The sequence below is a fragment of the Salvia miltiorrhiza genome, chromosome 4 (assembly GCF_028751815.1).
Source record: "Salvia miltiorrhiza cultivar Shanhuang (shh) chromosome 4, IMPLAD_Smil_shh, whole genome shotgun sequence".
NCBI classification, from domain to species: Eukaryota; Viridiplantae; Streptophyta; class Magnoliopsida; order Lamiales; family Lamiaceae; genus Salvia; species Salvia miltiorrhiza.
In genome coordinates this window covers 31,715,537-31,738,618 of record NC_080390.1, presented here as the reverse complement: position 1 = coordinate 31,738,618, position 23,082 = coordinate 31,715,537, and the positions used below count along the sequence as shown (strand labels likewise).

At 37.3% G+C, this 23,082-nt stretch overlaps 3 protein-coding genes across 3 annotated transcripts; all 3 read right to left on the bottom strand.

Annotated features, from left to right (window-relative positions):
- Positions 1-6,312: 6,312 nt before the first annotated feature.
- Positions 6,313-8,450, bottom strand: LOC131023300 (putative late blight resistance protein homolog R1A-10). Its single transcript, XM_057952847.1, has 2 exons — positions 7,621-8,450; positions 6,313-7,549 (listed from the first exon to the last, which is right to left on the bottom strand). The coding sequence occupies exons 1-2, from the start codon at positions 8,448-8,450 to the stop codon at positions 6,313-6,315; spliced, it is 2,067 nt and encodes a 688-aa protein (XP_057808830.1).
- Positions 8,451-11,883: 3,433 nt separating this feature from the next.
- On the bottom strand, positions 11,884-13,394 carry LOC131019930 (uncharacterized). The gene is made up of 2 exons (XM_057948551.1): positions 12,483-13,394; positions 11,884-12,363 (listed from the first exon to the last, which is right to left on the bottom strand). The coding sequence occupies exons 1-2, from the start codon at positions 12,574-12,576 to the stop codon at positions 11,924-11,926; spliced, it is 534 nt and encodes a 177-aa protein (XP_057804534.1). The 5' UTR covers positions 12,577-13,394; the 3' UTR covers positions 11,884-11,923.
- A 1,100-nt stretch (positions 13,395-14,494) lies between these two features.
- On the bottom strand, positions 14,495-16,147 carry LOC131023299 (uncharacterized). The gene has a single exon (XM_057952846.1). The coding sequence runs from the start codon at positions 16,145-16,147 to the stop codon at positions 14,495-14,497; it is 1,653 nt and encodes a 550-aa protein (XP_057808829.1).
- Between the last annotated feature and the right edge of the window lie 6,935 nt (positions 16,148-23,082).

The following is a 23,082-nucleotide window of genomic DNA, read 5'->3' as shown; positions in this document are numbered from 1 at the left end:
GCTAGATTTTTTTCTGATTTGATTCATTATTTAATCATCTAAAGGTTAAATTTGGCATTCGTTAATATCGTCATTATAGTGATGATGAGTGTTTTCTACATCAACGCTGAGTATTTAATTAAAAGTTTATTATCATTTATTTTACTTTAAATTAATATCGTCATTAATTCATTATTACTATTCCAGCGCAGGAGACGTCGAAAATATAGGGAACCTCTTCAAATATAAGAGAAGATTCAGCGCATGTCGCCAGCACAGTGAGAGAACAAGAGAAGCCAACATATGATCATAAGGAGAATAACGATATGCATCAAGCCGCAACTAAAGGAAAAAGACCCAGTGCAGGTGCGGAAAGAAGAAATTAGTCATCCTGAAGCGCAACCATTACAACGTCGACAAGAGAAATAAGTGCACGCCGATGTGAATAACAAGTGAAGAGAGCTTAGCTCCACAATCATTTTCAGCGCCGAATCTACTAGCACTGAACGACAAAATGGAATAATATATGATGGACGATTGTTAGTTAGTTAGTTAGTTAAAAATGAATATTTGTTAGTGATCATGACCCTCATCCGTGCATGAGGAGTACGTGACTCGAGTCAAAATATCTTTAGTGCCCTTCTTGATGTATCTCCTATAAATAACGATAGATGGGCCATTTGTAAGATTTACACAATATTGAATATAAGAGATTTTGTCCTGCATTTTACTGAAGGCTTTTCTGAGTTCATCGTAAGTTCGTCAATTTGTGAGCAATTCCGGAAATCCAGGTTATATAATTATACTTTTTAATTAGTATTGGAATAGGTGTTGATACTTGTTACATCACATAGTATATAGGTCTAAATCTGGATCATACAGTATGGCTACATAGTTCACTAGGAGCACGATACGTGGCAGATGCCTTCCAAGACCTTCCAAAGTAAAAAACACGGAGGGGTAAAATAGAAATTTTTGAAAATCAAAAAAAATATTTAAAATTTATTTTTTTTCCCACGGCCGCCGTCAAAATTATATATATAATTGAACAAAAATATGCATAAACATAAATACAAATATGCATAACGTTGGATAGAAATATGCATGACAAAGTATCACTATGCAAACTCTCTGGTGCCTCTTGACTCAACTAGAACACCTCTAGATTGACTTGCAATAGGACAAGGACACTCTAGCAGTGGTAAGTTAACCCAATGTCGTCTCCCAAGGAAGATCTTAAAGGGTTTTTAACTATGTCACGAGAAAACTGTAAACTTGGATTATTAAACTAAAACTTGTAAAGTAAACTTAACTTGAATTTAAACTAGAGAATTAACTAGGCATGCATATTTATAATAAGGAACCTCGAAGATTGAAGCCTCTGCCCAAGTTCAAATTACTCTCTAACGGAAGAAATCTTGAAGACCTTCTCCGCCAACGGATCTATTCAAGACTTCTCCTATAAGTAGCGCTCGAGGATCACTTCAATCTTCACCGCTGAAGCTCTGCCAAAATTGCTTCTCAGCCAAAGCTCAAACTCCCCAAACCTTGAATCGAAGAAGAGAATCCCAAAGCCAAAAATCAGTCACTGCTGATTACATAAATTCTCTTAGACCTTAGGCAAACCTTGATTATCCAAAGCCTATGTCAAACTAACTCCAAAGAACTTGTTCTTTGAAGTTTAGTTGACAAGATTTCAAACCTCCCTTCGACCGATAGAATCGAGTGTTTGAGTTGCAAAAGAGTTCAGGAAGGTACTCTGACTCCGTGAGGTCCTAATGTCAGTTCGTGCTAGGAGTGAGAAATCCAACAAGGTGTGTTGGTACTGAAGATTGGATATTCAGTTGTTTCGGTTGTGTGCACCCGCAAGCACACGGTTCGGTTTGATGTGCACCCATAAGCACAAACATCGGTTTGCTGTGCACCCGTAAGCACAAGCATCGGTTTGTAGTGCACCCGTAAGCACTTGCAAAGTGAAGTTGTTGGTCTGATCAACCGACCGTGGATGTAGGAAGTGTTTTTCGAACCACGTAAAAATCTCTGTGTTATTTACAACTTTCAGTATTTCATTTGTTACTTGTGCTCTTCCTTTCATAAACTGAAAACTGATTAATAGCAAAGAGAAACTTAAGACTAACTACGTGCTCAACCCAAAAGGCTATTGTGAAACAAAAGATTTCCGCTGCGTGTGTTATCAGTCCGACTGATCTGTCCTCTAATAGTCAATAAGACTTATAACATCTCTGTTTATCAAACTCGACTAAAGCCTTACTTGCATCAGTTAAGTTCTCATAACTTAACTGATAACTCCTTACTGAAGAGTCTTTCAGTATCAGTCGTTAACCCTGTTTTGGTCAAAACTCTTTTCTGTAAACAGGTGTCTGAGTTTGTGTTTGTAGTTTCGCTTTTGATCTCTGTATTGAGATCTTGATTGATTTAATTAAAAATAGCCTATAGGTGTATTCCCCCTCCCCCCATACACCTATTCGAGACCCTCCGGACCTAACAAAAATATTTAATTTCAAATTAAAAATTACGAAAAGATCGTTAACTCAATGTAAAATAAGTTATAATCGTTTAAAATTGTTGGGAACTTAGTGAAATATCATAATCCTTGTTTTGATGATACCAAAATCAATAGGTTTCATTTGTAATAGACTAGAACTGCTTGAACTCAAATGTTAGAGTTCTTTTTCTAGTTTAGTTGCGATTCTGAAGACTGAAGACTGAAGTTGCCGACTGAAGCATCAGTCGAAGAATCAATTTTGACTGATTACTTAATGCGAACCACGTGGAATCAACGGACTGATACTAAAGTCAAGTATTAGTTAAACATTCTTCCTCGGACTGAACCTCCAACGTTCAAAGGAAGCCACGCACTCCAGAAGTACAGCCGCATTAAATACAGAGATCTCAGGATCGTCCTTTCTCTGCAGAGGCCATTCCTTTTTAGTGATTATCTTTTCAGAGATGTCGCATCTCCTGCTCTTCAAAGTAGCCGTTCTCACCAAACAAGGAACCTCGAAGATTGAAGCCTCAGCCCAAGTTCAAATTACTCTCTAACGGAAGAAATCTTGAAGACCTTCTCCGCCAACGGATCTATTCAAGACGTCTCCTATAAATAGCGATCGAGGATCACTTCAATCTTCACCGATTCAACAACATAAGCTGAAACGCTGCCAAAATCATTACTCAGCTCAGAACCAAACCTCTCCAAAGTTTGAATCGAAGAAGAGGATTCCAAAGCCTAGGTTAAACTGACTGCAAAGAACTTGTTCTTTGTAGTTTAGTTGGCAAGTTTTCAAAGCTCCCTTCAACCTATTGAATTGAGTGTTTGTGTCGAAAAGGAGTTCAGAAAGGTGTTCTGTCTCCGTGAGGTCCTAGTGCCCAGTGTGTGCTAGGAGTGAGAAATCCAACAAGGTGTGTTGGTACTGAAGATTGGATCTTTAGTTGTTTCGGTTGTGTGCACCCGCAAGCACACGTTCAGGTTTGCTGTGCACCCGTAAGCACGAGCATCAGTTTGCAGGGCACCTGTAAGCACTTGCCCAGTGAAGTTGTTGGTCTGATCAACCGACCGTGGATGCAGAAAGTGTTTTCTGAACCACGTAAAAATCTCTGTGTTATTTACAGTTTTCAGCACTTACTTTCTTACTTGTGTTCTTCCCTTCTTAAACTGAAAACTGATTAATTGCAAAGAGAAACCTAAAGACTGACAACGTGCTTAACTCACAGGCTATTACGAAACAAAAGTTTTCCGCTGCGTGTGTTATCAGTCTAACTGGTCTATCTTCTGATAGTCACTAAGATTCATAACATCTCTGTTTATCAAACTCGACTGAAGCCTTACGTGTATCAGTTAAGGTCTTTAACTTAACTGATAACTCTTTACTGAAAAGTATTCAGTATCAGTCGTCAACCCTGTTTTGGTCAAAACTCTTTTCAATAAACAGGTTGTGTGAGTTTATGTTTTGAAGTTTCGTTTTGATTTCTTCTTAAAGTCAAAAATAGCCTATAGGTGTATTCCCCCCCCCCCCATACACCTATTCGAGACCCTCTGGACCTAACAAAAATATCGTAAAAAAAATTATTATCTCTCATTTATGTATAATGTTGGTCTGTTTTTTTTTTTCTTTTGTTGATAAGTAGATGCCATTTTTTTCCTTTCAATTTTTTTTATGTAATTGTTTAATTATAATTTTTTAAAATTTAAATATTTTTAAATTATAGTAATAGTTTTCAATGCAATTAAGGTGAAGAAAATTTATACTATCCTTAATACTGAATTTGTAAATAAAAAATTAGCCATTATCTAAACATAGAATTTAAATATTATATAATTTTATTTAAACCGACCAATAAAGGCATGGGAGTCGAAGATTCTCAAGCTCTCTTTCAAACATACACGGAACATGAACTCAATAATACACGCTTCAATAAACAGGCTTCGTTGGCCTTTATCACAGAAATCGCGGTTAAGGTTGTTATACGTTCATTTCCACCTTATTCTAGAATCTATATTATTATAAGCCATTTTCTGATTAATGTGAAATCTTTAACAAAAGAGCGCATTTCTTTAATTGAATATAGGCCCTTTAATCCCTTGTGAGTAGGGAATACATTCTTCAGTTCAACCTTGGTAATGGCTCAATCTATAAATAGAAAGCCCTATGATGGTGATGGGAAACGCGCGCCTGATTTTCCTGCTTAGACAGAGAGAGGCCTTGTCAACTACATATTCAAATTAGCATTATAATTATGTATACGTATTGTTTATTTATTTATATAAACATATTTGTTGTTATATTTTTCTTTTTATACTATTCATATTTTTCCTAATCTTTTTAAGTAGTTTTGAATTATTTAAATATCAATTTTTAATAATAATATAGTTTGAAATTTGAAGAGCCCAAAATAGGTATATTGAATGATGACTATTAACTTTGTTATATTGATGGTTTAGTGTTATTTTTCTAAAGTGAGACTGACTCCAATTATTTGTTTAACAATCTATAAATTTAGTTTATATAATACGTGTTTAATTATTAATGTACAATACTTATTAAACTTAATATTATACTCATTAAGATGATATTATTATTATTATTATTATTATTATTATTATTATTATTATTATTATTATTATTATTATTATACACTATTTTAAATTGAATACTAATATTTAAAGTAACATAATTATTTTGTTTCTGATTAATCTAACTCATAAATAATTATTTAAAAAATATATTTTTACATAATTTAAAGTATATAAATAATAAAATATATCATCACTTGTGCATTGCACGGAAGAACATACTAATTATCAAATAGAAGACGACTAATGAAAGAGAGCAACGAGTGCAAACTGGTGAAAACATACAGGAAACACACGAATTATAGAAAAGAATGAATTTTAGTTACCAACTAACAAGATGCAATTGTCAAGAGCCATGAAACACAAGGGACGAAGACAATTGACCAACCGTTTAAAATAAAATTTGATATATATCCTCATTTCCCATGCTTGCTTGTTCTTGTTGCATTTGTTCTGCGGAATTTGCAGCACAAGGTTGACAACCAACCAACTCGATCCTCTGGAGTGTCGGAATATCACCAATAGCCCAAGGAATCTCCTCTAGCATGCCACACGACCTTACAGAAAGGCGTTGAAGACGAGGGAAGTGGGCTGCTGCATCAGTTTCCCACTTCTCAAAACTCATCTCTTCCAGAAGCAGGAACATGAGTCGAGGGAACTCCCCTTCAACTGTCATCCAGGTAAGACCAGAAAATGCTTCACATCTCAGTTTAAGTGCTTCAAGATTTGGCAATACACCAATGGCCGTCATGCTTGCCCATGGAACTCGACACCCACTTAGACTCAATTTTCCAAGCTTTCAAGGGAATGCAAGCTTTGGCGGATTATGCCAAATGGCTGATCCGAGATCATCACTGATACAACTACTAGATCGGGGCAGACTAAGCCCAATGAAGTGGTAGCCCAACTTGAAGAAGAAGTCCAGAATGAGGAAGACCTCCGCACTGAGGGTAGGCCCACGCGCACTCGAAAGATGCCGGCCCGTTTCCGTGACTTTGCCATGGGGCGGAGCACCTGATAGTCCTTGATGAAGGTCCCCACCTGCTGTTAGGATATCTCAGTTTGTTAGGAGTCCTGCATGTTGCAGAGCAGGCCGTTGTGGCTCGTATCAAATAAATAGCAGATGAGAGTATGTACGGGGGGACTTTTTTTGGAATGAATGAAATTATCTGCTTTCTCTATTATTCCTTTTGAACTGGAGTTAGACTCACTCGAAGTAGTCATAGCCGAGCAATATCTTATCAATCACACTTGATAATGATCTTCAAAGACTCAAGTCGGCGTAGATAGACTAGAGTTTCGAGCTGGTATGTTGACCAATCTACAGAAGAGGAGACACGATATGAAATTCCCAGTTTCTTCAGATTGGGAATTCTTTCGATGATGCCTTTGGTCCATTTGAAGTTTCGGACTCCCACAAGCGTTTGCAAGTCCAGGAGAAATGAAACACTCGAGGACAGCCGGTAAGGATTGATAAAGTAGCAACCAGGCTTCACATAGAGATGCCTTAATTTTGGCATATTCCATATCACCCAAGAAAGTAAGGGGTAGCTGTGAAATGAAGAATGATGATGGACAAGTGTCTCAAGATTATGGAGTTTTGATATGGATGCAGGGAGTGGACCATCATAGTACAAAGCAAGATATCTTAGACGAACAAGTCTAATAATTTGATGAGGAAACTTACGAAAGCAAACGTCAAGTACATCTAGTACTCGAAGATATACAAAACTTAAGTAGGCAACCAATGGGTTGTCAATAGGCTTACCAGCCATGCAGACGATAGAACGAACATAGCTATAAGATTTCATCAAGTCATGTGTTGAATTAGCTTGAAGAGCATCAAGATGAATGCTTATTCTGCGCGGAGACTCGTCAGGCCTTTCTCCGGTTGAGTCCACAACACGAAGGAAATTTTCGTTATGAGCATTTTGGACACAAACATCCCGTAGTAGATCATGTATGTTGCATGTCCTGATCTTGCCATTACAACTCTTCTTGCAAATCGAAACCAGGTTTCGGGCAATGAGATCTTTTAGATAGCCCTCAGCCACATCTTCCAATGTTTTAGATGCATGTAGTTCCAAGAATCCCTCTGCAACCCATAGGTTGATAAGTCTCGAGATAGGGATCTCACAATCACCCAAGAAAACCACAATATATAATAGGCACGGTCTCAAATGGTGAGGCAAGTGGTTATAGCTCAAACCTAGTATCCTTAAACACTGCTCGTTGAAATCCAAAGATTGTTGGTTTTTAAATGTTTCTGCTACATCCCTCCAGACTTTGATTTGAATGTCCTTACAGAGAAGACCTCCGATTACAACAACTGCAAGAGGAAGTCCTTTACAGCTCTTAGCAATCTCCCTTCCAATGGATTCCAATTCTGTTGGACAAACCTTTGTACAGAGCAGTTTCCAACTGGTTTTATCATTGAGGCAAGGCATTTGATAAACACGACTACTAGGGTCCAGACAACTAATAATCGAGAAGTCAAAAGGACACGACTTCCATTAGACTGGTCGGGAAAAAATCTACTTAAGAAATACCAAATCTGTGTGTCCCACACATCATCTATTATGATGAGATATCTCCTGTACATAAGATGTTGGTGGAGATACATACCCAATACTTGTTCATTAATGTCTTGGCGCTTTTCTTGGGTGAGCATCTGTGCAGAATCTAGAAGGCATAGGATGAAATGGCGAAGAGAATACTCTTGAGAAACTGTAACCCAAGCGCGGACATCAAAGTGGGCAAGAATAGCTCCATCTTTGAAAACTTGGATAGCAAGAGTAGTTTTACCAATGCCTCCCATTCCCACAATGGAAAGGAGTTGGCGTTCGGAGGAAGCCTCAAGTAAACGTTCCCTAATCTTATCCACGGCACTATCAAGTCCCACTAAGACATCTTTGCCAGTGTCTCCCAAATCCTCTCTAGACGATGCAGCAGGAGGAGGCAAGTCGCTCGTGTTTCCATATGCCTCCTTAATCTTCATCAAATCTGTCACGACCATTCCGAAATCATCTATTGCATGAGGCAAGTCTTGCTTTTTTGGCGCACCAGAATTATATTGGGCTGTTAAAACTACAAGTACAACTACAACAGTCGCAACGTTAGATGCAAAGATAAGACACAAATGCCCTAGAATATATTTCATCTTCTGTGAGGAAGTCTGCAGATACAATACAACAAGTCTAATAAGCACGACGAAGAGAGCATAGGGAAAAAGATCCAATAAGAAGTCAAGCAACGAGATATTCATGGATCTGAAAAACTCCAGAGTATATTTTTGAGGATGAAGGAATTCAGTAAGAGCTTTTTTTGCCTTAGAAGCAGCATCACTGATGGTTGCATCCAGATTTTGTTGGGTTGACATATTATAAGCAGAAGCATTTCCTAGAAAATCCAGCAAGAGATTCAGCTTGTCGTGGAGGCATTGGAGATGGACTCTCTCACGAGATATCCGCGGTTCACCAGAATCAAGGATAGGTTAAGGTTCCAGAAGCTGCCGGAGAGAAATCAGCGCTGCATGAGCCGACGACTTGCCCTCTTCACCACAAGCCTCCTTAATATGACTCACGTCTTTCACGATCCTCTCGAAATCATATAATACCCGATGCAACTTCTGGGAATCATTTATGGCCGGGAAAACATATATTTCTCGAAAGTAAATATATATAGCCACGGAATTCATGGTGCACAAGATGGCTTCAGCAACGAAAAATTGGATCCCGAACCTTTCTCTAGATAAGACGACGGCGATGAGGTAGAGCATGTAAAACAGTGTTATTTTGATTGCATTAGGCGATACTCTGCTGTCGGAATCGAGAATCCCATTTTCTATAAGATCTTCTGCCTCATGAGCTGCATCTCTCATCTTTCTTTCCAGCGCTGCTATTTGATTTGCCTTATAAGCATCAAGAAAATCCAGCAAGAAAACGGTCTGTTCAAGGAGGATTTCGAGCTGAGCTGTGTTGAAAAGGATCCGCCGAGGAGCAAGGACGGTTACCAGAATTTGCCTGAGCGAAACCAGCGCCGCATACGCCGACATTTCTTCTTGATTAATGGATCTAACTCTGAGGGTTGAGCTGAGAGAGAAAAGGAATGGAACTGCGTTGCCAAAGTCTGCAAAGCTAATCAATGAGTATGAAACTGTGAAAATGCTGGTGGTGTACAATAGTCGACGTTGTCTGCGTGTTTGAGCACCAAATTTAGTCCGCCACTTTTTCTCTTTCTTTTTAATTAAACAAAAAAAAAAATTGAAATTTTACTTGTACTAGCAGTCCATAGAATTATCAAAGAAATTTTGATACACAGCATATAAAAATACAATTTTATTTAGCCCAATCAAAATCTCAAAATATTAAACAACGTCTCTCTTATAAATTCATTCTATAAAATAGTTATTTCAAATACCTTAAATAAATATTGACACTCATTTATAAGGGATTATCTTCGTTTTTCTCACACCATATTTCGTTCAGAAAAGTAACCTACACAAATTATTCATTGCATCAATATCTAATATGGAAACCAACATCCACAACGCTGACTTGTAATATGAGCTAGTTGATGGATGGCCTCAATTTGTTCAGGCTAATGGAATGAAAGGGCTATTCCATTCACTTCAATAAAATTTCAAATTATCTCGTTTACAACAATTATTTTTCCTACAAATTTATTCTTTTCATTTCAATTTTCAAATAGAAATCACAAAATTATCTAGTAGCAACTTTTATTTTTCCTACAAAATCACACAAAAAATTCAAAATTAAATATTAGTTATAAGAAAAATAATATGTTACTAATATTTTAATTAAAATTATCAGCATATACATTTTTCAAAGAGTGGATTTTTAAAATGACCACTTTCATATTGCAAAGATAAAAATTGTCCACTAAGATAAAAATATTAAAAAATGGCCACTGTTACCAAAATACCCTTCCACATTAAAAATTAAAAAAATGTCCACTTTATATCACCCCTTTAAAAAATCCCGCAATTCACAACCAGTGTGAATTCACAACCAAAATTTTTTGGTTGTGAATTCACACTGGTTGTGAATTGAGAATTCACAACCAGTCGAATTCACAACCAGAATTTTTTGTTTGTGAATTCACAACTAGTCGAATTCACAGCCAAAATTTAATTCACAACCAGTCGAATTCACAACCAAAATTTAATTCACAACTAGAATTTTTTGGTTGTGAATTTACGACAAACGAATTCACAACCATATTTATGTTGGTTGTGAATTCACAATCAGTCGAATTCACAACCTGAATTTAATTCACAACTAGAATTTATTTTTGTTGTGAATTTGAGTTTTTAAAGTTTGAATTCACAATTAAGTTGTGAATTTGAGTTTTTAAAGTTTGAATTCACAATCAAAATTGTGAATTCAAAACTGTAATTTATTTTGATTGTGAATTTATAGATTTGGTTGTAAATTTAAGAATATTAAGTTGTGAATTCATCGAGCTAGTTGTGAATTCAAGAACATTAAGTTGTGAATTCATCGACATGGTTGTGAATTCTTAAATCTAGTTGTGAATTATTACGATTGTGAATTCACAACTGAACTGAAACACTAAATTCACAACTGAACTGAACTGAAACTAAACTGAAACATTAAATTCACAACTAAACTGAAACCCTAAACCTAAACCCTAGTTGTGAATTGTTACGATTGTGAATTCACAACTGAACTGAACTGAAACTAAACTGAAACATTAAATTCACAACTAAACTGAAACCCTAAACAGCTAAACCTAAACCCTAGTTGTGAATTGTTACGATTGTGAATTCACAACTGAACTGAAACACTAAATTCACAACTGAACTGAACTGAAACTTAACTGAAACTGAACTGAATTGAACTGAAACATTAAATTCACAACTGAACTGAAACCCTAAACACTAAACCCTAGTTGTGAATTCACAACTGAACTGAAACTGAAACTGAACTCTAAACCCTAAAAACTAAACCCTAAACTCTAAAACCTAAACCCCTAAACCCTAAACCCAATCTAAACCCTAAACATAAACCCTAATTGTGAATTGTTACGATTGTGAATTCACAACTGAACTGAACTGAAACACTAAACCCTAAACCTAAACCCTAGTTGTGAATTCACAACTGAATTGAAACTGAACTAAACTGAAACTGAACCGAACCCAACCCTAAACCCTAAAAACTAAACCCTAAACTCTAAAACCTAAACCCTAAACCCTAAACCCAATCTAAACCCTAAACCTAAACCCTAGTTGTGAATTGTTACGATTGTGAATTCATCGAGCTGGTTGTGAATTCAAGAACATTAAGTTGTGAATTTATCGAGCTGGTTGTGAATTCATAGATCTAGTTCTTAATTTAAAAACATAAAATTGTGAATTCAATAATATTAAGTTGTGAATTCATAGATGTGGTCGTGAATTCAAGAAATCTTAAAATATTTGATCCTTGATAAACCTCAAATCCCCACCTCTTATTCCCAATTTAACCCAAAAGATGATCATTTTCAATACAAAAACGAGATTCCCATCACATCTCCTCAAATGTTATTCACTCAACAAATTCACCAGATTTCAGTTCATGCAATTGATGGCACATGCTTAATCAGCTTAGTGAATAAAATACTTCATGATATTTTAAATTCCATTTAGCAATATAGGTAACTGTGATACTCCTCAGATCTAGAGAACTAAATTTAGCTAAAAAAACAACTTATAACTAACTCAACTATCTATATATTATTTCACTAAATTCACAGAACTCATTGCTGCCAAATGACACAAATGAAGAAGATGATGAGAACTTCAAAAGTGCACATTCAACCCCAAAAGCCTCACTGAAGCAGGACAACAACATAAAGGTAACAACACCACCAAATTCCAGTCCAAATCCAAAACTTCCAAACTAACAAAATTCTCAACAAACAGATGGACTCACAGCAACGAAGAACATGGCCGAGGGGCCAGTTCCTGAGCAGCCTATTCGGGTGGAGGAACGAGAGCAAGAAAGAGGAGAGACGGCTCCAAACAGCCCAGCTGCACGCGGCCCTCTCCCTCACGCAGCTAGCTGCAGCCATTGCCAGGATCAGCAGCACCACGGGCAAGGAAGAGGGCTCCCCATTCCAGCAAGGCATGCCGTGCCAGGACATGGCCAACGTGCTGTCCTCTGCTGCAGCGCTGGTCACCAACGTGTGTGCCGAGGCAGCAGAGTCCCTGGGCGCCAACAGGGCTGAGGTCCAAGCCGCTGTCGACTCCGGGGTGGCCATCCAGACCCCTATCGACATGATAGCCATCACAGCCACAGCAGCAACATGTAATTAACACAAATTAATCTCAACATAACATGTACTGTTACATTACACACACACATAACATGTGCTTAAGCAGGCTTACGAGGAGCTTCCCTTCTGAAGTCGAGGGCGACGGTCGTCCCCCTATCGAGAGTGCAAGAAATGCTCAAGATAAGCACTGAGATACGCACAATCATGCCTTCTGGTATGTAATCTATTCTTGACTAGCTACTTCATACATCTGCTAGCCTCAAAGAAACACGTCGCGTTGCAGGACGGAAGGAGTGCACGAGGGTGAACGTCTACCTAAAGCATCAACATCTCAGCTTCTGCTTCACAAGGAAGTACCTAAGAGGAGCCCTCACCTCAACAAAAGAGTGTAATAAATCAATTTAATTTCCATAATAAAACTCAACAAGATTATAACACTCATGTTTTGCAGATCAGGTCACTAATATCACTCAGGAGAGAAGAGAGCAACAAGGAAAATGTCCACAATCTGTGGCTGGAGATCGCCGAGGGCGAGCCTCTCTCGCCGATTCTGTCCCTCCTGTTCACACGGTCGAGGCACCGCGGCCGCCCGCTGTCGGAGAAGATGAAGCCCGGTGAATCGGTCGAGGCGGCGGTTTACCGCGCCGTGAAAGAGGAATTAGGGTTAGGATCATCGGTCAAAATTGGAACTCTAGGGATCGATAATTGCTCAGCCCCAATGGAGACGGCGATCGACAGTAATACCACTCCAGATCTCCGGCGATCGACGACGATCGATGGTGGCTGTGCGGTGCTGCCGCTGCGATTGCCGGAGATCTACCACTGCAACTGCGGCTGCGCTCTCCACAAGTTGAATCCGACAACTCCAAGTCAGAATAAAGAGATAGAGAGATAGAAAGAGGCGTCGCGGTGGTGGTGGTTGTGCGGCGTTGCCGGAGATTAAGTGGCGACGGCAAGGCGGACGGGCGGCGCGCAGGGAAGGCAGACGAGAGAGAGAAAAAGAGAGAGAAAGAGAGTGGAGAGAGAGAAAGATGCATACGGGAGAGAGGGTACATATATTTAAAGGAGGATATTTCTGTCTTTTCAATCAAAAAGTGGACAGTTTTTAAGTTTTTTATCTTAGTGGATAATTTTTATCTTTACAATATGAAAGTGGATAGTTTTATATATTACTCCCTCCGTCCACCAATTCAAGACCTAGGGCAAGTGTAATTTACACTTGCCCTAGGCCTTGAATTGGTGGACGGAGGGAGTAACTCTTTTTCAAATAAATTATTCAATATATAATGGTATAATTCAACTTTCAGTAAAGGTTAAAACAATTCAATTACACAAATTAATTAAAATAGTTGGCTCGGTAAACTTAAAGAGCAAAAGCCTCAGTACAAAACGCAATTGGGCCGATCAAAATGAAAGACAAACTATATAAAGGTAATTTTAAACACGTCCACTAAGTTTTTCAATATAATTACTTGTTTTAAAAATGATCAAAATAATTATAATCGCACTATTTTACCCTATAACCCAATTTTTTCAATGTAATTACCTGTTTTAAAAACTATCAAAATAATTACAATTGCACGATTTTACCCTATAACCTCTAAATTAAATTTTTAATACTCCCTCTATCCACAAAAATATAGTTCATTTTTGCCATTTTGGGATATCCACAAAAATTAGTCCATTTCTATTTTTGAAAACTTTTTATCACATGGTGAGCTCATTTCTCCACTCACAATACAATTAATTATTACTATTAACACTACCTTTTAAGTGGGACCTTTTCTCCACTTACAATAAACTAAATTATTTTTATTAAAACTTGTTGAAACTTATAAGATCTTAAAAGACTATACATTTTAAGCTGTTGAAACATCTTATAAGCTCTTTAAAATAAGTTTAGCCAAACAACCTCTTAATCCATTTATAAACACTACCCATAAAAGATTATCCTCCATGTATTAACTTATTTATCTATTCTATCAGATGGTGGGACCCTCTTTTCACTCATAATACAATTAATTATTATTATTAACACTACGTTTATGGTAGGACTCTTTCTCCACTCATAACATACTTAACCATATTTATTAAAATTCGTATCACTCTCTTGTAAGACTATTTTTATAGGATGAAGGGAGTATCTACTTGTATAACTAAATGTTGTGTCTCATCAGTAGTCGAAACCGAAACCGAAACCAAATTCTCCACAACTTTTTCAGTTTGTCGAAACCAAGCCTGCCATTCTTCTATCTCTGCTGCTTTCTCATGATCCATGGGCGGCCATTCCAGCCGCTGCACAGCTTCAACAATCTCTTCCGTTTTGCCTAGAAGCACAAACGCTTTTTCAACACTCTTCTCCCTTTTCTCTATCGCGCTACCTTGACACATCACGGTTATAACATTAGGCAAATTCGTGAAACACGCCGCCATTATATCTGCAATCATCACACACAATTTCTCCAACACCCCTTCGTCGTCGTCATCATCATCCACACACAGCACAACACTTCGACTGATTCTGTACATTGAATTCGCAGCAATAACTCTAGCCGGCCAGTCGAGAGGATCTTCTACAAACGGTCTCTCCAAATACTCCGCCACGATCCTTTCAGCCTTCTCCGAGAGCTCTCGCAGCATCTCCTTCGAGTTCCTGCAGTCAAGAGACATTCTCTTGAGATCAATATCCAACCATTTCATATACAGCACGACTCCCACCCAACACATATCCGTAGCTTCTCTGATGTTGATGACACGTCGCTCATCCTTCACGAGAGTTTTCTCCACCAGCTTAGCTAGAGAAAGCCCTTCTCTCACGCTGTTCAACAACCCTTCCTTCTTCTTCTCCGCAGCGTGAGGAATCGCGAGAGCAATGCTTGTCAATGTCACAACTGGCAACGACCAACAATTTGGAGGCTCTTGAGAATGTAGGCTTGGAACTTGGTTGCTATCAAATAGCCCTAGCCCCTTCAAGTCCACAGATTTGGATACAAGATTTATAAGGCTCTTTGGCTGCTTCCCTTTACCAGTCTGAATTATTCTGTCTGCCTCGCTGCATATATTCTTCACGGCAGTTCTCGGCAGCTCTGCCTCCCCTTGGAGCAGAAGCACGTAACGGCTCAGATTTAGACCTTTGTCGTTGTCGGATTCAATTGAGTAAAGTTGCTCGCAGAAATAAAAGCATGGAGTCATGAGCAATGCAGAGAGGAAAACAAAGAGTTTGCTGAGAAGAACAATCAAGATCTGAATCCCAATGCAGAAAGTAATAACAAACCATTTTAAATCATGTAAGCACTTGACTTGCCCTATCTGCAAACCTGAGAAGCTCTCTCTCAGATCGACCAGAGTCTGCACCCAATACTTCTCCATCTTCATCTCATCTCTCAATCTGTTCATATTTGAGTACTTGAAGCTGACAACAACAAACCATCTCGACACGGGGGCTATCGTGGCGACCGCAACGCCCACAGTCTGCGTATACAGAATCCACTCAACGGAAGCTTTATACACAGACGGCCCTTCGTGCCTCTTCCAGACGAAGACATAAGCAATCGGCAGAGTGATGAGAGCGATCAAGCAGAGCAAAGCCGACGTCGTGCAGACGACGGAACGAGCCATCACGAACTCAGGATTGGAAGTCGCTGCCATAACCCAATACTTCATCATACAGCTTCTCCTCTCATCGATTCGCAAAGCCTCCTTCCGCAGCAGCGGCACCTCCTCCCTCAAAGCCAGCCTATGCCTCTCGCGATACGTGGCCTCGAGGCTCCGCTTCATGGCCGGAGCGCCAAAGAAACCAACGTGGCGAGAGAGAGGAACATCAGAATCATGGGAGCGATGTAGAAGTTAATCACGGCCAGCATGATGAACCGGATTGTGACATCGACGAGAACCGTTATAACGAGGATTATGAGAGCGACGACGTTTGGTAGTATGTGTTTGCCGTCTATGGATCCCAGCGACGACATGAAGTTAGCCATGGCGGTTGACATGAAGATTAAGGTAGTGAGCTTGGCGATTCTGATGTTCTTCATGACGGCGGTGAGATCCATGGTGAGCTTCATCGCGACTCCTAGCAGGGTTAGGGAGGTCGCGTTGAGGGAGAAGTAGGTGCAGGGGAACCAGAACTTCTTGCGGCGGAAGCCGTTGAAGGCGTCGGCGGCCATGGCGAGGGTGCAGACGGCGGATGCGACGGCGATGTATGCGCCCACCCATGGCATTGCCTTGTCAAGTTTATTTTCTTCTGGAAAATCATCCATGGTTTAGTGTTGCCGAGAAACTCTGATATTAAATGAAAAGTTTATATATGGTTTGAGTTTATGAGTGTTTGGGAGGTGAAGAGGAAAGGTTTTTATGCTCTCCGACGATTGTTTGTATATGCAGAGCTGCCAATTTATAGTTGTACTTTCCTCTTCACTGTCATAGTCAAGGATAATTTTTAAAAAGTTACATTAAAATATTTTAAAATATCATTATTTTATGGATTAAATTAATTGAAAACAAAAATAATTTTTTATTAACTTAAGTATTTTTTTAAGTCAATGTATTTAAATATTTTTTTTATTTAAAATAGTGTATAGTAATAATATTATCAACTCGATTAATATAATATTAAAATTAAGAAGAAAAACTAGTAAAAAAATTAAGGAGTTTGTTCATATAAATAAATATAAAAATTTGTGCACAAACATAGCTAAAAATTAAATAAATTTAAACTATATTTAAAATTCTAATTTTAAGATATTTATAATTAATTATTCATCTATAAAGTATTCTCTCCCTTCATAATAAATTTTAAAATTTTTTAAACTGGTCAATATAATTTCTTTATCTTTAGTTGCATTAAAAATTTGCCACATTTTCTTTTTCGATTCTTCCACGAAAAATTTGTCATTTTCATTTATAATAGTAGGGTTCACACAACTCCACTTACATTTGAAATGAAACCTTTACTCTGGATGGCTAACAACTTCATTCGAATTTTATTAAAACTCGTGTAATCCATAATGTAATAAATTTTTTGTGGATAACTCCTTTGTTTTTAATTATAAAAAATTAATATCTAATAAAAATAAAAATAGAATTAATGTAGAAAAAGAAATGAAAGAGATAAAATAATCGCAAACTTTTCTTTTATCACTTGTTTCTTGATTACGTTTTATACTCCTTTTTTTTTTTTTGACAAAGTTACATTTTATACTAGATGCTAGATGCCACAAAAGTCAATATGTATTTGTATAGTGCTATATGTCACTTTTGTCATGTGCGTGGTTTAGTTTTGAGGTGAGTTTATACTTTATAAGATAATGTAGACACTTTTTTGAACAAAAAGTCCATCCAACACTATTCTACCATCCCGATTTCAATGTCGCCTGCAATCGATCGAAGTTCATCGTAGTTCCAAATTAGGGACGAAAAAGGCAAAATTTAACGACGAAAAGTCTGTTATTAAAATTGCATTTTTTGTAATAATACTTATAAGTGTTTTATTAAAATATTGACTGATCAGTATTGTTCGAATATTCATACATGAGAATTTGTTTGTGTGTGTGCGCGTGTTTTCTGAATAAGTAAATTTAACGATGGAAAGTCATGTTATTAAAATCGCATTTTTTATAATAATATTTATAAATGTTTTATTAAAATATATGATTGATCAGTATTGTTCGAATATTCATACATGAGAATTTGTGTGTGTGCACGCGCGCGTTTTCTGAATAAGTACGTTTACAATGTGCTCACCATTGTCGAGTAGCACATCATCCCTTGTTTTATATACCCAACACTAGAACGTCCACTCGTGCGATGCACGACGAACATCGAAATTAACGATATATTTAAATAAATATAAATAAATATAAAATATATTTTAAAAATAAAATAAAATAAAATAATTCAAGTCAATTATTCAATAAAATCTTGAATTTAAAAATTATATTAACAACTTTGCATAAAGTATACTCCCTCCGTCTCAAGAATAATGGCCTGTTTTCCTTTTTGGGCTGTCCCATATATAATGGCATGTTTCCTTTTTGAGCTATAATTAACATTTAATTAAAAATTTTAATTGACCCATCAAAACCCTAATCTTCTCTCCCCACTTAATTTTTCACTTATCTCCTCCGCCTCCCAACCGTTCTCCCTCCACCATCCTCAACAGCTGTCTCCACCAACCTCGCCGTTCCTTACTGTTTCCCGGCGACGGAGGGCGGCCTCGCCAATCCTCCATTGTTTCTCGACGTTGGAGGGCGGCCTCGCCGCTCCTCCACTGTTTCCCGGCGACGGAGGGCGACCTCGAGGAGCCCACTCCTCCACTGTTTCTCGACGATGGAGGGCGGAATTGCCGCTCCTCCACCACTAACCTCGTCGCTCCTCCACTGTTCTCGGCAAATTGGAGATCGATTCTGCTTGAGGCAATTTGGGGCGGATTCTGCTTGAGAACAGTGAGATCTCCACCCTTTGCATCCTCCGCCTCCGCCTCCGTCTCCACCGCCTCCATCCTCTGCATCCACCGCCTTCGATTTCCTCCATCTCTGCTTTCGATCTCCTCCGCCTCTCATCTCTCTCACCCTCTGCATTTTGAGGTTTTCTTGGTTTTAGGGATTTGGGTTTTCTTTGTGTAGAATTTGGAGAAACGGTGGGAGATGGTTTCGATGGTGGAGGGATTTAGGTGGCGGTGGTGGTGGCCGTTGCCGGAGGAAGGGTTGGGTTTGGGTGTTGGTATTGCAGCAATGGTGATGGTGATGGTGATAGTTTAAGGAACTGGTGGTTTTAGTTTAAGCTTTCTTCATCACATTTCTGTTTTTTGGGGGTGGAGGTAAGGCGGCGGCGGCGGCCGTAATGCAGCAATGGTGATGGTGAGATGCCGCCGGAAGGGGAGAGAGAGTGAGGAGAGATGGGAGTATTGTATTAAAAATATTTAAAACTAATTAACAATAAATTAAACATGTGGTCCCTACAACTTTTCTCCCTAATTCAACACTCCTTAATTCCCGTGCCGAAAAGAAACGGGCCATTAATTGTGGGACGGAGGGAGTAATAAAAATTATTCAATAACAAAAATTAGCATTTACACATTATTATTATAGAGTTACGCGTCATAATAAATATTTTCATATACAAACATAAATAAAAAGTTATAAAATTTTAATGAAAAGAGAGAAAATAAAATATTTTAAAATTTTCATAACATATTCATTTTAAATTTATTTTTGATGTTTTTATACAATAGTATTAAATTTAAGGTGCATATTGAAAAAAAATCATGAATTAAATTTGACAATATTTACAAAAGAATTAAATTATGAAAAACTAAAAGAAAAAATTGATGGAAGAAGAGAGAGAAAAAGAGAGGGAAAAGATGGAGGGAAAAACTCCTCTTTTATATATTATATAGATTTGATATTTCACTTTCTCTAGTAAATGGAATAAATCTTTTTCCAATTGCTATACTGCCACTAAACTTTGTCTCGAATTTGATGCTTGAAACAAAAGGAAAACAAAAAAATCTTTGTAAATAAAAAAGGCAACTACTAAACATGGGTGGTCTCTATTTGTAGGAAGAGGTGGTCTCCTGTACATTCGGGTGTACCGTACACCCGAGTTGATTCGATTTTAATTCTGATCCAATTAAATTATTCTGATCCATTTTTTCTTGAAATGACATTAACACTAACATTAATACTAACACAAAATGACACTAACACTAACACGATCTTGGAATGACACTAACACTATTTTGTTTTACAAATGACACTATTTCGAAAATAACACTAACACTATTTTGTTTTATAAATGACACTATTTCGAAAATGATACTAATACTATATTGAAATGACACTAACACTACATATGTAAATGACACTAACACTATATCAAAATAACACTAACACTTGACATTCGGGGAGGATAGTTCAATTGGATCGTATTTGGGTCGGGTACGACCCGGATGTACTATACACCCGGGTGTACGCAAGTTTTTGTGTTGTAGGAAAATGATCTTATAATTGAAATCTTAATGAATTAGAATTATTTATGCTCCGTGCGTATGATTAAGGTATCTTATGGAGGCAATATTTAAAATAGTCATTTGCTTAAACAAAAATTAATAGTAGCCAATAATTATAAATATCCTTACTAAAAATGTCCTTTTATTATTTTATTTTAAAATTAGGTTATTCTTAAAAAAATAGTTCAAATTTTGATCTCATGAATCATGACGACTACGACCAAGTAAAGATGCATGAAAGTCGAATTTATAAATATTACAAATATATCATGTACTTATTTTCGTTACTTAATTTATAGCCCGAGTTAAAACTATGACCAAGTAAAGATGACGTGAAAAGTCAGAAACTGACTTAACATTATTTTAAAAAATAAAATTATACATATACATGTAAATTACTTATTGAACAGTTAACAAATCAATTTTTTCCTTATCATCTCTTCTCCCTCCTTATCTTCCTCATCGCCGGTTTCTAGCTATAGTGCTGACGCGGCAGCAGGGGCATTATCGTAGTCCGCAGCTACGCCAGAAGCTGATGTGCTTGTCGTTTTTGTGAAGGGCATGGTAGAGGTGCTTTTAGGAGATCATGTAGCGCCCCATTTTCATGATTAGAGTTTTGAATCCACATCAACGGTGGCAGAGGCGATGCTCGTGGTGGTAGAGGGCATTGAAGGGCTTGCAGGTGAGGTGAACCTCATCAGGTTGGCAAGGTGGAAGAACGACAACACGCATAGACAACGAAATTAGTGTTTCAATCATGATAAAAATAAAAATAAAAATCTAAATTCTTTCTTTTTTGCCGGCAACTGAGTGCAATGCTTCTTGAATCTTGAAGATAAAAGATTGAAATCATGAGATTGAGTTATAGGATTAGCCGATTTTGATTGGACGAAGGAGAAAATGGGAGATGAAGAAGGTGGGGGAGATGAGTGAATTTTTTTTAATATTCAGTAATTAATTTGCATGTATATGTGTAATTTCATTTTCGAAAATAATACCACGCTATTTTTTCGGTACATATTATCTTGACTTGTTCAGAAGTTATACATGGATTATAAATTCAACAACGAAGATAAGTACATGTTATATTTGTACTATTTGTAAACTCGAGCTAAAATGTCATCATGAGATCAAAGTTCGAACTATTTTTTAAAAATAATTCTTTAAATTTAATAATTAACTTAAAATTTGAAAAGGAAAAAAAATAACGGGTGAAAGACATATCTAGCCAATCCCATATAGTGTGGTTGTTATACACCACAAACATACAAAGATACGTTTGATAGCCAAAATCCAATAGAAAGGCAAACACGCCCTTAGTATTTAATGAAATAAGAATAAGTCAAATTAACTTACATAAATAAAAACAAAACAAAATTAAAAACATAATAAACTTAAAGTAAAAAAAATTGACTCTCACACTCGTCGTTCCTGAAACTCTCGACCCTCTCTGTGAAATGCTCCTCTTCTCGACCCTCTTTTTGGGTAAATTCCAACTTGGTTGAAATGCAATGCTTGAAACCGTTCCGATGATGACACGTGTTCCTTACTTTTGCCTTTTTGTTTTTTACTTTTCTGTTTTTCAAAAATATTTCTTAAACTATTCATGCAAACCATGATTATGAAATCCTCTGTTCAAAATATACATGCAGAGTGGGTTTGACTTTTCCAATTTGACGTATAGAAACAAAACATTTTATAAATAGGTTTTAACACTTGCTCAAATTAGACCATTACAACGGCAACATTGAAATTGATATCACGGCAGATTTGAAAATAGAACAACAAATTTTTTTTTGAATTCATTTCCTCCCACTAAAATCAACATTTTATCAACTCGTGGTGTTCAACAAAATATTCGACCAACTGCAAATGTTCTCAAGAAAAAGTTGCTTGGCAAACAATTTTCTCCCGGAGCAGTACCGTCGAAGATCGGTCTCTAAAAGATTTTGAGGAGCATTGATTTAAGATACAACAACTACCGTTGGAGATGAATGTGGAAAACTCAAAAAATCAGAAATCTTTTAGTTTTCTCAAGAATCGGAGCGGTTTTCGCAAGCTCGAAAAACAAAAGAATTTGAGTTCTTTGACAGGTTATATGTTGTCTCTTATTATCGTCTAGTTTTAAAGTGTAGTTACAATGCAAATTTGATAGAGGTAGGATGAATGATAGATGTTTAAAGAAGTACTTTCGATATCATGTTAATAGGTTTGACCCTTTAAAATAATGTGTATCCATCTTTCTTCAATTTTGAATTTCATATGGGTAAACATTACTTTTTTTCTTAAATGTGGTAATGCTTCTACTGTTTATCATACAGGCGCTAGTATATCTTCTCGTTGCTATGCGAAAACTATTATAAACTCAATACGGACGAAGCTTGATGCTGTGAATTTAGAGAAATTTCATGAATCTTGTTTCGGGCATCTCTTAGACCTAGGAGAAGTAAAGTTTCATGGTCAACTCGTGTACCACATGCTTCAACGTTTAAATATGCGTAAAAGGCGGGACGGTATACCCGTTTTCAACTTGAATGATCGGGAAATCGAGTTCGGACCGTTGGATTACTTTGTAATGAGTGGTCTATCTTTTACAAATTTTGTTGAACCCCCATCTCGGTCATCCATGTATGAGGAGATATTCGAGAGCCAGAAGATTATTAAGTTCATTAATATCCAAAGTAAGTTTGAGGCTGCATGCTTG